Source organism: Plecotus auritus, assembly GCF_963455305.1.
Source record: "Plecotus auritus genome assembly, chromosome: 2".
Taxonomy (NCBI): Eukaryota; Metazoa; Chordata; class Mammalia; order Chiroptera; family Vespertilionidae; genus Plecotus; species Plecotus auritus.
The window spans coordinates 123,880,248-123,896,039 of NC_137771.1; the positions used below are offsets into that span (position 1 = coordinate 123,880,248).

Below are 15,792 nucleotides of genomic sequence, written 5' to 3' on the forward strand. Positions count from 1 at the left end.
ACATCTCAAATTTTATTTATTGGCTCACATGTTTTCTTCCCTCTATCCATAAAGTGTGTTATAGGTTTTTATTTTATATAAACTAAAAAAATTGAGTGTTATTTTGAAATCCTTATGGTTCTGATAATAACTGCAGGTATGTCAAAGTGTGACATTTAGTAATTTACCTCATAGAATATAGAAGAAACAGAACATTAAAGAGTTACTAAAGAATAACTGTAAAAAATGCCAGAAAACTTTACCCATGTAGATGTGACATCATATCCTGACCAAAGGAGGAAGTGGCAGGTCACAGGACTCAAACTTACTGCTGTCATAGACAGCACACTGCTGTCTTCAATTGTTTCTGTAACGACAGAAAGTGCACTCACTTGGAGTAGTCCGAATTCAAAATGCTGAAGAGAAAACCATCCAATGTTTCAGAGAAGGAGAAACATCAAAAGCCAAAGGTAAGGCAATTTTATACATAGTCAAACAAAACTAAACCACTTAATAAAATGCACACACAGAGAGAATTCTTATCTGCTAGTCATAAATAAATTCAAGCATAAGGCTGAATGCCTCATGGCAAATATGGAAAAAAAAATTGCATTACAAAGTTAGATGTTAAATACCTGACAATTATATATGGTCTTTGTAATTTAACTTATAGGTCATATTTTATTGTTTATATTTGTAACTGAACTTTGAGCACAGATTATCAACTTCCTGGAAATCAATTTGGTGATCTCTGTTTGAAAGATTGATATTATAAAATCTTCTTGCACATTTTTAATGACAATAGACTTGTTAATGTCTATTTAACAATTTACTGAATGCATTTTACCTCTTAAGTGCTCAGGTCTTCACAATAAATTTAATTATGAGAAGATTTTAAAATAAATACTTTGGTTAAATATCTGATATTTTTATTTTTAATATTAAAATATGACAGCATGTTGTACATATTATTTTCCTATTCTGTTTTTTGAACTAAAGAGAGAATTGGATTGTGTTTTGGGAAGCATCAAAACCCTATAAATTAATAGATTTGACAAGTTGGTTCTATTTGGCATGTTTTTCTACTCTTTATCTTGACAATAATTGCCACTTAAAAGAAAAAGTAGGGCTGCCTGGCCAGTGTGGCTCAGTGGTTGAGAGTCAACTATGAAACAGGAGGTCTTGGTTAGATTCCCATTCAGGGCACATGCCAGGTTGCAGGCTTGATCCCCAGAAGGGACTGTGCAGGAGGCAGTAGATCAATAATTCTCTCTCATCATTGATGTTTCTATCTCTCTCTCTCTCTGACTCCCTTCCTCTCTAAAGCCAATAAAAAGTATATTTTAAAAAAAGTAGGGCATGAGGAAGCAAAGTTTAGGTTCTATTGTAGAAATCTATATTAGTTATTAGTTATTAATTTATGAAATCCTGGTATAGAGACTTTTTCTAACATTTGTACATTTTTGAGTTTTTTATGTAAATAACATTTTAATTCTGTTTGTGAATAAATAATAACTGAGTTCCAATAATTTTTAAAGGACTGATTTATTACCTATTATTGGTCTTTATATACTTGACACCCATTCTCAGAGAAAAGATTTGGCAATTGTGAACTTTTGACTTGATGTAGCATTGAATAATCATCAATATTTGAAAACTCCTTGCAAGTTACACACAACCACCCTGAAATAAACTAAAATTAAATTATTTCTAATCTTTGGAATAGATGATTTTTAATATTAATTCTTACTGACACAAAGATCTGATAAAGGGTAGTAGACAAGTATCTTTACTGAAAAATATGGCTAGATAACATATAATTTCTGTCTTTTTCCCTAATGTAATAAAAATTCAAAGTAACATTTTCCAAAAAGTACAAAACAGTTTTTAAAAGCATCATTTACCTTTATATTTAAGATTAATTTTATATAAAATTTACTTGATTAAATGCAATAACATTGAGTTTATAATAGTAGATTTAGGAAGATTACAATAGTATATTTAGGAGGAAGCAGTAGTTTTCCTCCAAGTATTTAAAATCTAAGGTTAGAATATTTCATAAAGACTGTATTATGTAGTAAGTTAATATGTCATTAAACTATTTCCAAAATGGTATTTCAGTCAATTATCAATTGCCTTAATTGCAGGAACTATTGTAATACAAATAAAGTGCTGTTCATCTTATTGACTTTATTATTCATAAAAGTAAAAATATATTGATAAAATGCATATCTAGTAACAAAATATATTGCAGAATATAGTCACATTGGAAACATTAACTCATGTTGTAAATGAATTTCCATTTTCTTGAGATAATTTTACTCCATATACATTTTAAAATTCATTTTCCAATTACACTTGATGTACAAAATTATATTCATATGTACAACATAGTGATTAGATATTTGTATATCTTACAAAATGATCACCCCAATAAGTCCAGTGCCCATCTGACACCATACATAGTGGTTACAATATTATTTACTATATTCCCTATGCGTGACTATTTTCATTACTGACAATTTGTACTTCTTAATCCCTTTCACCCTTTGCACCCATCTCTTCACCCCCCTTCCATCCAGTTACCATCAATTTGTTCTCTGTGTCTATGAGTTTGTTTCTCTTTTGTTTGTTTATTTATTTTGTTTTTCAGATTCTACATGTAAATGATATAATATGGTACTTATCTGACTTTTTTCATCTAGCATAAAACCCCTAGCTCCATTCATGTTGTCAAAAATGACAAGATTTCATTCTTTTTTGGCTGAGTATTATTCCATTGCATATATACACCACATCTTCTTTCTCCATTCTGTATAAATTGGAAGAGTTTTGTGAGTATATATGTACAAGTATGGTTTTCATACATTCCATGTTAACTAAATTCTTTCCTTTTAATATGGAGTTAATATTTCCCAAATATTATAATTATGCCTTATAAGCATTTATTTTTCTGGGTAATTTGTTGAGCATTTTATGGAAAAAGACCAGAATCCCTAGAGATGTCACAGATTGATGTTATGACAATCCCTATAAATACATGGGTGGTAAAATGAGGAGTACAAATTCCTTCATCTACTAGAAGGGGACACAGGGCATGTGTCCAGAAAGATAAAATAGAACCATCAAGGAAACTGTCTGAAGTATAGGAAATCACTGTCTTCACTGACCAACGACATACCAGACAATTATTCACATCTCCTGACTCAGAAACATACACACATTGTGCTGCACTATCTCAGAATTTTTGAGAGAGATGTCCTTGTGTTTTATTGTAAACTAGAGGCCCAGCATGCGAAATTGCGTGAGGCGCCCCGCCTCCCGCCGCCCCAGGAGAGGTGCCCTGTCCTGCCGCAGTGTGAGAGCCGCTGCTCACAGGCCCAGGGGGAGGTACCGAGAGGTGCTCCTTGCACCTCCTGGTGACAGGTTGTTTGGTCATTCTGGCGTTATGGCCAGTGGCTTTTTATAATATAGATACTGAAGTAAGTAATGAGCAACATTAAAAATTAGGGAAATATTATTTAATCATTTGGTTCATGTTAACTACTATAGGTTTTATTTCAGGTGACATAGTACCCAATTCAAATGGTGGTTGCATATTATACCTCAAATCAAAGTTATGAAACTGATCATTTGAATAGGAAATAAATGGAAGAAGACTTTTTTGTTAGTATTTTTAAATGTCTTATACTTGTGAGAAGAATTCAAACTATTCATGGATATAAAATGTAGCAATAAATTGTGTAAGTGTCCTATTTCTAAAATGGTTTAGTATTTTCTAATGTTCTCAAGACTTATTGACAACATGTCCATCAATCAAAAATAATAGGTCAAAACACACATTAAAATACATATATAATTTCATCATTAATGTGTCCTCTTTTCCACCCTTTATTTTTCTGTTTCTCCACTTTGGGTATGAGTTCTTTCTTTCAAATAGCTCATAAATAGGAATAATAGTATTCATATTTATTTTAAGAGGTTCATAATGCAGGTTAAGAGGGAGAGACAAGAGATATTTCATAAGGGAAACTAAAATGGCCTTGGAAATTATTACAAAAAAACCCCACTATGTATACTGGAATGTTAATAAATTCCAATAGGTTCAATTTGTGACTCAGAACCCTCTATGGTGACTAGGTACATTCCAAATTAAGAAAGAAATTTGATAAATAGTTATGCAGTATTCTACATTTAGTCTATCAAAAATAGCCTTGGTTAACATACAGGCAAGGAAGTGTACTGTACTTTCCTTCTTTGATTTTGTTTTTACCTTATTATCATGAGTGTCCATTACAGATATAATTTTTCAAAAATTTAAGCATATCCAGGATTCATATTTAATAAGTAAGATATATCATTTCACTGCATAAATGCTTGCATTGTAGAACAGAATATTTTTGAATATTTTTTCAACTAAAATGTTTTATTTTTAGTTTTCTATATTTCTTGTGAGTTTTTTACATACCTGTTGCTGTGTTCAGAGCTTTTTGTATACTAATTGATTTAATATTTGTAACAACTCTGTGAGGGAATCTCTTAGTTAGCCTCATAGAGGAGAGAGCATAGAGAAGGTGAATTAACTTGAGCAAAGACACATAGGTTAAAAAATAAAACTGTGTGATTTGAAATGCATATGTCAATTTTCAGTACTCCTGTTCTTAAATATTATGCTGCCATTACAAGTATTGAAACAGTAGATATTATTTCTGATTGTCTTTATTACCAGCTAAATTGTAATGAAACTTGGCAGAACATATTTGTAAGAGCCTCTGTAGGTTGGATAGGAATTTAGAGATTCTCCATTCTTATCTCTGATTAAATGCAAGAATTCCACCTACAAAATTCAACACTTACTGAAAAACAATAATAACAACTTCTTCAATATTCAAATTGTTCAAGAAAAATCAACCTAAGATTGAAGTAAGTATAACCATGTATCTTCTTCCTGCACCTAGCATAACACCTTTCATGTAGTTGGCTCTTAATAAATATTTGTAGACTGAAACAAGTTTCTTGGGTCTACTGTACATAGCCTGGTTCCAGTTTGGATGCTTACCAGTGTTATGTACTTTCATTATTCTCGGATCAAGTCTGATAGCATGTACATAAGAAACTTTGTATGTATATGTGTAAATATAACTAATGCATATTTAAGTTTAATTTTAAAAGGAGCACCAACACTGCAAATGTTGTGCAAAACTCCTAGAGAGGACTGTCATTATGTCACAGTAGAACTTTGTTCCAGGTCAGGGAATATGGTAGAAAATTCAAATATAGAAAATAAATAGATCCCATAAATAAAGCTCTTCAACTGAATCAGTCAGGCTTTATTTGGCTGGGATTAATGATCTGTGTTAGTAACTTTTAACTGAGGTTTTTCTTTGAGTAAAAGAGATTCAAATACCATTGTTATTTTAAAGGAAAACACTGTAATGATGGCAGTTCTGGAAATAGATTTTTTTAACCATTTTAAAAAACCTGAAGTGCATAGTAAATGAGATACCATTAGTGTCCCAGATGCTAATTTTCACTAGCTATGACTGAAGTGGCATTCCTTCCACTTGCATTTGATCCTAGCAATGCTAAGAGGTGAGGAGTTGATTATGAACTGTTTTCACTGCACTGCCCGCTGTGCAAATTTATTCTCCTGAACAAAGATGACACATAGTTGTGGCATTAAAGACCTTTCTTCATTGCTTTTCCTATCAAGACTGTGCAGATATATTTTAACTCTTATCTAACCAAGTATGAAAAAAGAGAAGCACATATGCTCTGGTGCGTACTTTAGGCAAGGCATTTGCACAAGGGCTTATGGCATTATCTTTTTCCTCTAATTTACAGGAAATAAAACAGTCTTGTAGCTCAAGACATGCTAGCTAGTAAAAAATAAGTTGGTTTGGGATTATATGAGACAGTTTTTCTTCTTCTAATCCTGTGGGCTTCTACCCTACTGCTTCTTTTGGCTTCTTCATCTGGGGTATAATTTTCAGACTTCAATTCATCTGAATTCAGTTGAATGTTTTGGTTTTTTAAACAAAGTGATATCAAATAAGATATGTGATACACAATATAGGTAATATTTTAAGTTCACTTTTCCCACTTAAAAAATGGTGGATGTATATAAATTTTTATTTTTGTTTACTGACCTCCCTCTGCAGCCAAATATCTCTCAAGATGTTCTCTTCTTTTATGTATTTATTCAGTATTTATGTCATATTTGTTTTCCAAGAAATATTTAAAGTAAATTATGATTCAAACCTAAAATAAAATAAGACAAGTCAGGAGAAAACAAAGTATAGACCACAATAAACGGTGTCACAGGGCCATGAAGGTTGAGTTAACATTGGGTAAAAGTACTTGCTCCTCAGTGTGGTCCTACAGACCAACAGCATTGCCATCCCAAGCGTTGGTTAGAGATGCAGATTCTCGGGTCTATGCAAGCCTATTAAATCAGAACATACCTTGTAACAAGATACACAAGAGTTCTGTGAGCACTTTAAAGTTTGAAAACTTTATTCATATTGATGGTTCTCAACCTAGGCTGCATATGTGAATCACTGAAGAGCTTTAAAAAATACTGATAACTGTGTTCCATATTCAGATATTCTGATTTACTCATATAGAACATGCCTGAGCATCTAGAATTTTTAAAGTTTTACAATCTGGAGCCATTTTTTTTCCAACTAATCTTTTCAAAAGACTTAGAAGTTATTTCATTAATATATTCATCTATCCATTCACTAATTCTTCAACGTAACAAATATCTACTGAGTCCAGACTGGAAATACAGTGGTGAATAAAACAAGGATCCCTGCCCTGGTAGTATTTACATTTACTGGGGATGACAGACTACAGGATAAATATGCTAAATATATAGCCTGCTATGCAATGACAAATTCTAAGAATGGAAGGGGGGATGTGAAATACAGAGGACCCGGGAAGACTTGGTGAGAATGGGATGTTTGGAAAAGGACCAGAAGGAAATGGCGGAGCTGCCCTGAGACTGGCTGAGGAAATCTATTCGAGGCAGAGGCAGGAGTAAGTCCAAAGCCTTGGTGTGGGAGTCCCTGGTGTGCCTGAGAAAAATGAAGCACAGCACACAGGGGAAAGAGTGCGCGGTCACTAAGAGCCAGATCTAGGGCCATGTAGGTCACTGTAAGGGTTTTGCCTGGTATGGAAAGATTTTGAGAAGAAAAGGGTCTGACTTACATTTTAGTATATTTATCCTGTCTTTTGTGTTTAGAATATACTGAAGGGAGTGAGGGAGGAAGCAGGGAGATGAGATCCTTTAGAAGGTATTACAGAAACTAAGAAAGAGATGGTGGTGGCTCAGACAAGGGAAGTGGCAGGGTGGATGTTGAGAGATGTTGAGATGTTTTTGTACATACTGTATACATTTGAAAACATATAAGAAACTTACCACATGTGCTTGAAAGATGGTAAACAGAAAGGTTGCCATTGCCCTGCACTGGTCTTGCTTCCAGCTGGTGCCACATTCCAAGGAGAGATAACCTCATTCCTCTGCTCAGAGCCAGCAGAAGTTCACTGCCAAAATGATGTGCCACTTCGGAAAGGTTTCTGCTTCTTCCTTCAAAACACAGTTTTTTATTGGACTTAATTTTCATTTCTAGGGCACCTCAAATAAGAAGAGACAAACTAATAATTTCCTCATTTTACCATGTTTAATTATTTGAAACTTAAATAATTTAAGCCTTGAAAACTCTCCAAAAAAAGCACAAATTCATTTTAGCATTCCCATTATTATACACAATATAAATCTATAACCAAGTTGTTTTGCAAACAAGTAGCAAAAGGTTTGAGGCCAAATAGATTGGTTATACTTGAAGAAAGCACAGTGCCCAGACAATATGTAGAAAATTCAGGAGACAAATGGTTGAGGGATTTGATGGAAGTACAGAATCTCCTTTGGAAATTTGGATATTATATCCTGGAATAAAAATACAAAATCACTACTCTGACTACCAATGCACTGGATTTGTTAAAAATCAATTTAATGAGACACTTACCGCTCTAATTTTTTCTTGCCTTGCTTTAGAGATAAATGGCTTCATTATCCCTGCTGGTTATTTTTTTCTAATGGAATTCAGTCCATATTCTATGTATCTAAGTTTCCAAATTTAGCATTACCAAACTGATCCATTTCTCTTTCTTTCTAGTGTTAAGGTTTTAGGTGAATTTCTAGAAAGAAGACATTTCATAATTAGCTTCTCAGTAGAGAAAAAAAAAGTCTTCCATTAAGAATTAATTAATAAGAATAGAAGAGGGTTTTAAACTGGCTCTGGTGGTAGATGAAGTGATTCTTTCATAGACAGAGCCATTTGTCAACACAGCTGGCTATGTCCTCTTTCTTCCCTCATATGAAGAGTTTGGAATTTTTCGCCTAGTCTGTATTAGTTTTCTAGAGCTTCTATAAGAAAATACTATAAATTGGTGGCTTAAAGATCAGAGCTTTATTTTCTCTCAGGTCTGGAGGTTCAAAGTGCTGGCAGGGTTGGTTTCCTCTGAGGGACATGAGGGATGGATCTGTTCCAGGTTTTCTTCAGGACTTGCAGATGTCCACCACTTGCTGCCTTTTTTCTTGGTTGACCCTCTGGGCATGAGCATTCCTCCTGATGCCTTTGTGTATCTAAATCTCATCTTTGAGTGGCTGTGACCACTGTCATGCTTTCCTGTCTGTGTTTCCCTTAGCCTAGAATGCTTTTACCCATTTTTTTCAAATCATGAACTCATATCTTTTAATACCTTGCTGGACTCTCTCCCTCAAGAAAGCCTCCACTAGTTATCAACGCAATGCGTTAGAGGGCAGAGCAGTAGGGAACTAAAGTATTATAGACATGGGTTTGAGGTCCTATTCTGAGATGTCTTAACATTTTTTAAAACATTTCATTAAACCTCTTTTGAGGTTTGTTGTGCTGTCTAAAGAAGGGAATGTGTTAAAACGTGTCACATAGGATTGATGTAAGAATTAAGTTAGTTACCGCATGTAAATTTCCAAGCACATAGTACATGTTTGATTAATAAGCTCTCCCTCCTTTCTATTTTTAATAGACTGTGTTCCACACCTGTATTGTTTCTCTTACCATAGTTCATTTCAATATGTCCTTCCAACTAGAGTAACCATCAAAAAAGGGGCTGTATCTTATTCATATTTGTACCCCTGCTGTTTTTATTGGCAAATAAGGGGAATTAAACTCTATCTGATGTTAAGACACCATGTGCTTTCTAATATACTTTGATTACCATCAAAGCATTTGTAATATGGAGCGTAGTCATGACTTCTCAATATATGTACCGTAAGTGTAGAATGACTAATGGATAATATTAGTCATCTAAAGAAGTAACCTACTTCAAGACATAGTTTTTAAATAGGTCACTGATAAAGATCTGGGACACACCCACATAAAACAAAGTAACCATTCTTAGAATCAGAATGAAAACAAAATAATAATCAAAAATTGTAATGTAATCTGTCTGAAGAGGAAAAAAAACAAAACATTTGCAAAGGGTGTTACTTTTCACAGAGCCTAAAAGGAGTGGAAGAGTATAAATTTGACACTGTGGTATGAAGAACCATCCAGATCAGCCTAAACAAATATTCTACTTGGCTCGGCAGACTTTTTCACTTAGGTGAGGTAGGTACTTTGGGCTGTTAAAAATTGTCTCTGTAGCCCTTAATATCACCTAATTTACTCTATTGTGACTTTACCATACCAAACACAACAAACTCCCAACATGATTTTGTGTCCCATATAGTATTTCTTCCAGGGGAGACAATCCTTTGATCAGTCAACAAGAGTACACATTCTTCTTGGCAGTTGAATTTCTCATACTGAATCAATACTTGGTATTGCCAGTTTGGGTATCTTATCAGCTTAGTTTATGACTCAGTTCCCCTTAAGGTTGTTTAGTTCTACAAACCTAAAAAAGAAAGTGTCGCTGTGACCAGTTTGGCTCAGTGGATAGAGCACCGGCCTGCGAACTGAAGGGTTCCACGTTCAATTCCAGTCAAGGGCATGTACCTTGGTTGCGGGCACATCCCCATTAGGGGGTGTGCAGGAGGCAGCTGATCGATGTTTCAACCTCTCTATCCCTCTCCCTTCCTCTCTGTAAAAAAATCAATAAAATATATTTTAAAAAAAGAAAAAAGAAAAAAGGAAGTGTCTATATTTGTCAAAATGAAGACCTGATATTGGACATGGAGACCTGGCCATGGAACTAGTTTCCTAGAAGGACTGACCTGAGCTGCCACATAGCTCTACCTTTTCTCTATATACATACAATGAAGGCAAGAAAATAATGAACTTCTTTCTACATTTTTTATGATTTTTAATAAGTTAAATTCTTAGAATAAGATTCAAAGCAGATTTTCCTTGCATCAAATTCTATTTTATAATTCAGAGTGATATGCTGAATATTTGTTTAAATTTTAAAATTTTTTCTGAATATTTCACATGGTAATAGCTATGCAACTTTGATTTTTTAAATTAAAGTAATAAATAGGTGATTAAACACAAATTTTATAATTCTTATAGGTATATTCTTTATAGTGTTAGTTATTATGCAGCTACCATCATCTTTTCTAAATTAGGCCATCTACAAATTTCAAATTACTTTAAAATTATGAATATATCACTATAATTATTTATCAATTTTGAAGCAACCAATATCAATGAAACAAATGTTTATAATTTAAAAAATAAAATTCCTTCAAAGATAAATGTTCTATAACTATCAGACATTATATTCTTGGTTTAGGAATTATCATAAACTGAGTTCATTTCAATACCTCTATTCACTACTATTACATTTCAATACCACTATTATCTCCTGATTAGATTGAAATATTCAAATAGCCAAATCCAAATTTACTGAAAGGAAAATAAATGTAATATACAAGGAGGAAGTTATAGAACCCAAAAGTCTCTTCCAAATATTCTAGCATGAACTTACTACAGTTTTTCCCACCTATTCTTTCCCTGTTTGGGATTACATGTCATATATTTGCCCCCTACATAAACATGTCTGTTCTTACTAATAGAAAAACGTTTAAATTCCTAAGTATAGTGGCAGTGGGTACTGCCTCAGAGCGGAATGTTTATAAGCTTTATGATATTAACTGCAGCACTCAACCTCAGGTGGCATAAAGCATGCAAAAAAGTCAGTTTTATTATTTATAAAATGGTTCCCCTTGAAGCAGAAGAGTGACCTTGCTCTGCTGAGCTGACATATGCTGCTGGATTAATGGTCGAGCTCTGCTGGAGGGAAGCTCATGGAGACATTACAACTCCAGAAGCTGGGCTGGCAATGACCATTAATCAGGGAACCCAAATCATGCATCAAAAACACTGATTTAAAAGTAGTGAAAATGGCTTAAAAAGCTTTTTGAGAATTAGCTTATTGTTTGTCATTACTTGTGTTCAAGGAGATTACTGCATGACTGAAATATTCTTTGGAGATACCTTTAGAAAGGTTATTATGTACCCAGAGGCCAAGGAAATGCAGAGGACATTTAAGTCTAATGGAAGTAACTATGGTGGAGTTTTTGTTCCAGAGAATTGGATGGAAAAGTTTATTAAATGAATTCAATATTTTATAATTCATTTTTACTTCTTTATTTAACCTTGATTTCTAAGCAGGAGGTACTGTGAATGTTTGCCTCTTCGTGATTATTTTACTTTTTATTTTAAAACCAGAGCAAATGGATTTAGTGGGATAAACATTTGACTGGTGAACTTGTTAGGATATTTTTCAGAAGCATGAGTTTGAGTCAACACATTCAATGATTACATATGTTAAAAAGTATCTTAAGGACTTAAAAGTACTGTATGTTCTTCCACCATGTGTTAGCTAGTGAAAAATTTTCAAGGCTTTTACTTTCTCTGATTACTGAGAAGAAAAAAAGGCCTAAGTCTAAGATTCTTAAAGAGAATGTTCAGCTTAATTTTTCTGATAATAAGTTCTTCCTGCTTTTTAAAAATGTCTTTGATAAAATTGAATAGACAATATCTTTTATATTTTAACTAGAGGCCCAGTGCACAAAATTTGTGCACTCGGGGTGGAAGGGTCTCTCAGCCTGGATTGTGAGAAGGTGCAGGCCAGGCCGAGGGACCCCACCGGTGCACGATCAGGGCTAGGGAGGGACATGGGAGGTTGGCCAGCCAGGGAGGAATCACAGGAGGGCTCCAGCCCATCTCACTCAGTCCCAATCGGCTGGACCCCAGCAGCAAGCTAACCTACTGGTTGGAGCATCTGCCTCCTGGTGGTCAGTCCATGTCATAGCGACTGGTTGACTGGTTGACTGTCTGCCCCCTAGTGGTCAGTGTACATCATAGAGAGTGGTAGAGCAGCCTTAGCATATCATTAGCATATTATGCTTTGATTGGTTGAACAGCCAACCAGACGACTGGACACTTAGCATATTAGGCTTTTATTATATAGGATAGTTTATCTTTTAGATTAATGATACTATACATAATATTTATACTAATAAAGAGCTAATATGCTAATGGAAGGGATGCCGTAACAGGTAACAACCAGGTCATTAGCATATTAGCTGGGGCATTGCTCCAGAGATGGGGCGGAAGCGGGGACGCGCCCGGAGGAGGCGGGACCATCCCGTGCCTGGGAGGGCAGGGGTGAGAGCCCATAGCACCCTCCTCACCAGTCCTTCGCCACCCACCGCTCACACTCTGAGTGCCCCGCGGCCCACCCGCTGGGAGAAGGAGCACAGCGCAGCAGGTGGGAGGCTTCCATGTTCTCCTCTGGTGCCATGATGGGGTGGAGCCACCGCATTGCTCCAGAGATGGGGTGGAAGTGGGGAGGCGCCCAGAGAAGGGGGGACCAGCCAAGGTGACTTGAGGGACTGAGGGTGGGGCTTGAAGCGGCCAGAGAAGGACAGAGGGTTTGGGTGCTGGGCCAGGCACACTGGAGCTCTGCATGGACAGGTTCGGGTGTCCAGGCAGGGCTGCAGGTGGGTGGACGGCACTGTGCGATTTCATGCACTGGGGTTTAGTATACATATAATTTCATGATTAGGTAAAACAAATAGTAGAATCAGGCCTTTATTAAAAAAAAAACACAGAATATTTGATACCTAAGATTATGGTTAATGTAATAAGGCCTGTTATGATTAATACTTCAAAGTTATTGTTCTAAATAACTGTCGCTTTGCCTAGCCAGTGTGGCTCAGTGGCTGAGCATTGACCTACAAACCAGGAGGTCACAGTTCAATTCCCAGTCAGGGCACATCTCCGGGTTGCAGTTCCATCCCCAGTGGGGGGTGTGTAGGAAGTAGCCGATCAATGATTCTCTCTCATCATTGATGTTTCTCTTTCTCCCTCTCTGAAATCAATTTAAAAAAACATAAAATAAATAACTGTTGCTTTGTTTTAACATAATATTCAATATTATCTTCTTTTGTTAATTATTCAGAATTATTTATCATTTTTGAAGTTCAGTTATAAGATTAAAATAGTTGATAATAATGTGATGAAAGTTAAAAATTATTTAATAGTTGATTACAAATAGAAAAAATCAACATGCACATAATATAGAGTAAATTTCTAAATTTATGGGAAAATAATATATATTTCTTATAACTGGATATTTGAATTATTCTTTCTATCAAGTTACCTACTAGTAGAAAAAAATTAGTAATGAAAATTTGATCAGGGAAATAATTTATCTTAGAGTAGGGATAGGAAATGCTTAAAATATATTATCTGTAATTTCTAGTTTCTCTCCCCACTATCTTCCTTAAACACACACTATCTTTTATAACCATGATGGACATCTATCCAATCTAATAAAAGAGTAATATGCAAATTAAACATCACTCCATGACAAAATGGCAGCGCCCATAGCCACAAGATGGTGGCCCCCAGTCCTCTCAGCCCTGCCGCAGTCCCCCAGTCTCAGGGAGGGCTGCCACTGAGAGCCTGCAGAGTAAGCGGCCTGGTGGAATGCTGCCCAGGGCCCTCCTGACCCTTTATAAAAAACAAAAACAAATTCACTCCTCACTGCCCGATTCCCCTCCCAGCGGCGGCAGCCTGGGCTGGGGTCTCAGCCTGGCAGGGGCGCGCACCCCCATGGCGCTATCCCCTGCCAGCAGCGTCAGCCTGGGGTCTCAACCACTGAATCACACCAGCCAGGCAAATATGGAGGAATCTTAAATGTTTCTTTTTTTTAAAAAATATATTTTATTGATTTTTTTACAGAAAGGAAGGGAAAGGGATAGGGAGCTAGAAACATCTATGAGAGAGAAACATCGATCAGCTGCCTCCTGCACACTCCCCACTGGGTATGTAACCCCAACCAAGGTACATGCCCTTGACTGGAACTGAACCTGGGACCCTTGAATCTGCAGGCCGATCCTCCATCCACCTAGCCAAATCAGTTAGGGCTGTCCAATATGTTAAAGAAAAAACCCTACCTAATAAAGAGGGAATATGCAGGGGAGGGCATTTGGGGGTGACCGAGTTGTCAGGGGAGGGCAGTTGGGGACGATCGGGCTGACAGGAGAGCAGTTAGGCATTGATCAGGCTGGCAGGGGAGTGGTTAGGGGGTGATCAGGCTGGCAGGCAGAAGCGGTTAGGGGCAATCAGGCAGGCAGGTGAGCAGTTGGGAGCCAGCAGTCCTGGATTGTGAAAGGGATGTCTGACTGCCCACAGGGATCGGGCCTAACCAGGCAGTCAGACATCCCCCGAGGGGTCCCAGATTGGAGAGGATGCAGGTTGGGCTGAGGGACACCTTCCCCCAGTGCAGGAATTTCATGCAGCAGGCCTCTAGTATATATATAAAAGGCTAACATGCAAAGTGTCCCCGCAGGAGTTCGAACAGGAGACTGGGAGTTCTATCACTCGCTATGACGTGTGCTGACCACCAGGGGGTGGCACGGAATGAAGGAAGGCCTTGGCAGCTGGGGAAGGGAGGACCCAGCCAGCAGTCAGAAGGAAGGCCCCAGCTGGCAGCTGGAAGGCCCTGATCGGCCCTGATTGCTGGCCTGGCCTAGGGACCCTACTGATGCATGAATTTCATGCACGGGAACTCTAGTAGTTAATAATGACCTCATTATTCAGAATTCTTTTCAACACTGCTCTCCTTGAAGGTCTTAAAAAATTATCCATGTGGTGTAAGAATTGAAAACTTCTCAATTTTGGTTTCGAGAGATAGACCATCCAGAAATGGATAATACTTGTGAAATATGCTTGTATCAAATATACAACATAAAATGATTATATTCACTAAGGACAATCTTTCATTCCCTTGAAGAGTTCAGGAGATAATTATATTAGACACATTGTTTTAATCCAGTGCTCCTTTTGATATACAGTGTGCGGTTCCTCACTTTTTTGCTACTTTACCACCACTTTAGCAATCACCATTTTTGGATTTAGTGATTACTGAAGAGTCTCACAGTCAATAACTTCACAACCTCTTAGAGTAATTTTTGAAGATGGTTAAGAAAGTTGAAATTGTATTGATTTTACCTAATTTCACTTCCAAAATCTGTGATCATTTTAATGTGCCTCTCTTTAGACTGACTATAAATTATGTACATAGACCTATAAACACAAAATGCCTTTCATGTATTAAGTAGTCAATACAAATTAGTACTTGTAAATGGGGGAATATGAATTTTCAAGTTGACATCTATTATACATTATTCATTTCATTTTTTGTTTATAAATATATGCTTTTAGCAATTGCTTCTATATTCGTATACCATTCATTTGAATATGGCTCTGTGTAGCTCTTATCTACTGAAGTTATTTGGTTGATGGCACCAAT

At 36.3% G+C, this 15,792-nt stretch overlaps 1 protein-coding gene across 2 annotated transcripts in view; it reads left to right on the top strand.

The window, feature by feature from the left end:
* Positions 1-324: 324 nt before the first annotated feature.
* The window catches only part of SAMSN1 (SAM domain, SH3 domain and nuclear localization signals 1), a 60,118-nt gene continuing 44,650 nt past the window's right edge, over positions 325-15,792 (top strand). Inside the window, exon 1 of one of the 2 annotated variants that reach the window (XM_080655084.1) lies at positions 325-449. In XM_080655084.1, coding sequence (XP_080511210.1) covers positions 393-449 — 57 coding nt within the window. In that variant the 5' untranslated portion in view covers positions 325-392. The remainder of the gene's footprint in view (positions 450-15,792) is intronic. The other variant, XM_080655085.1, reaches the window with a different exon arrangement.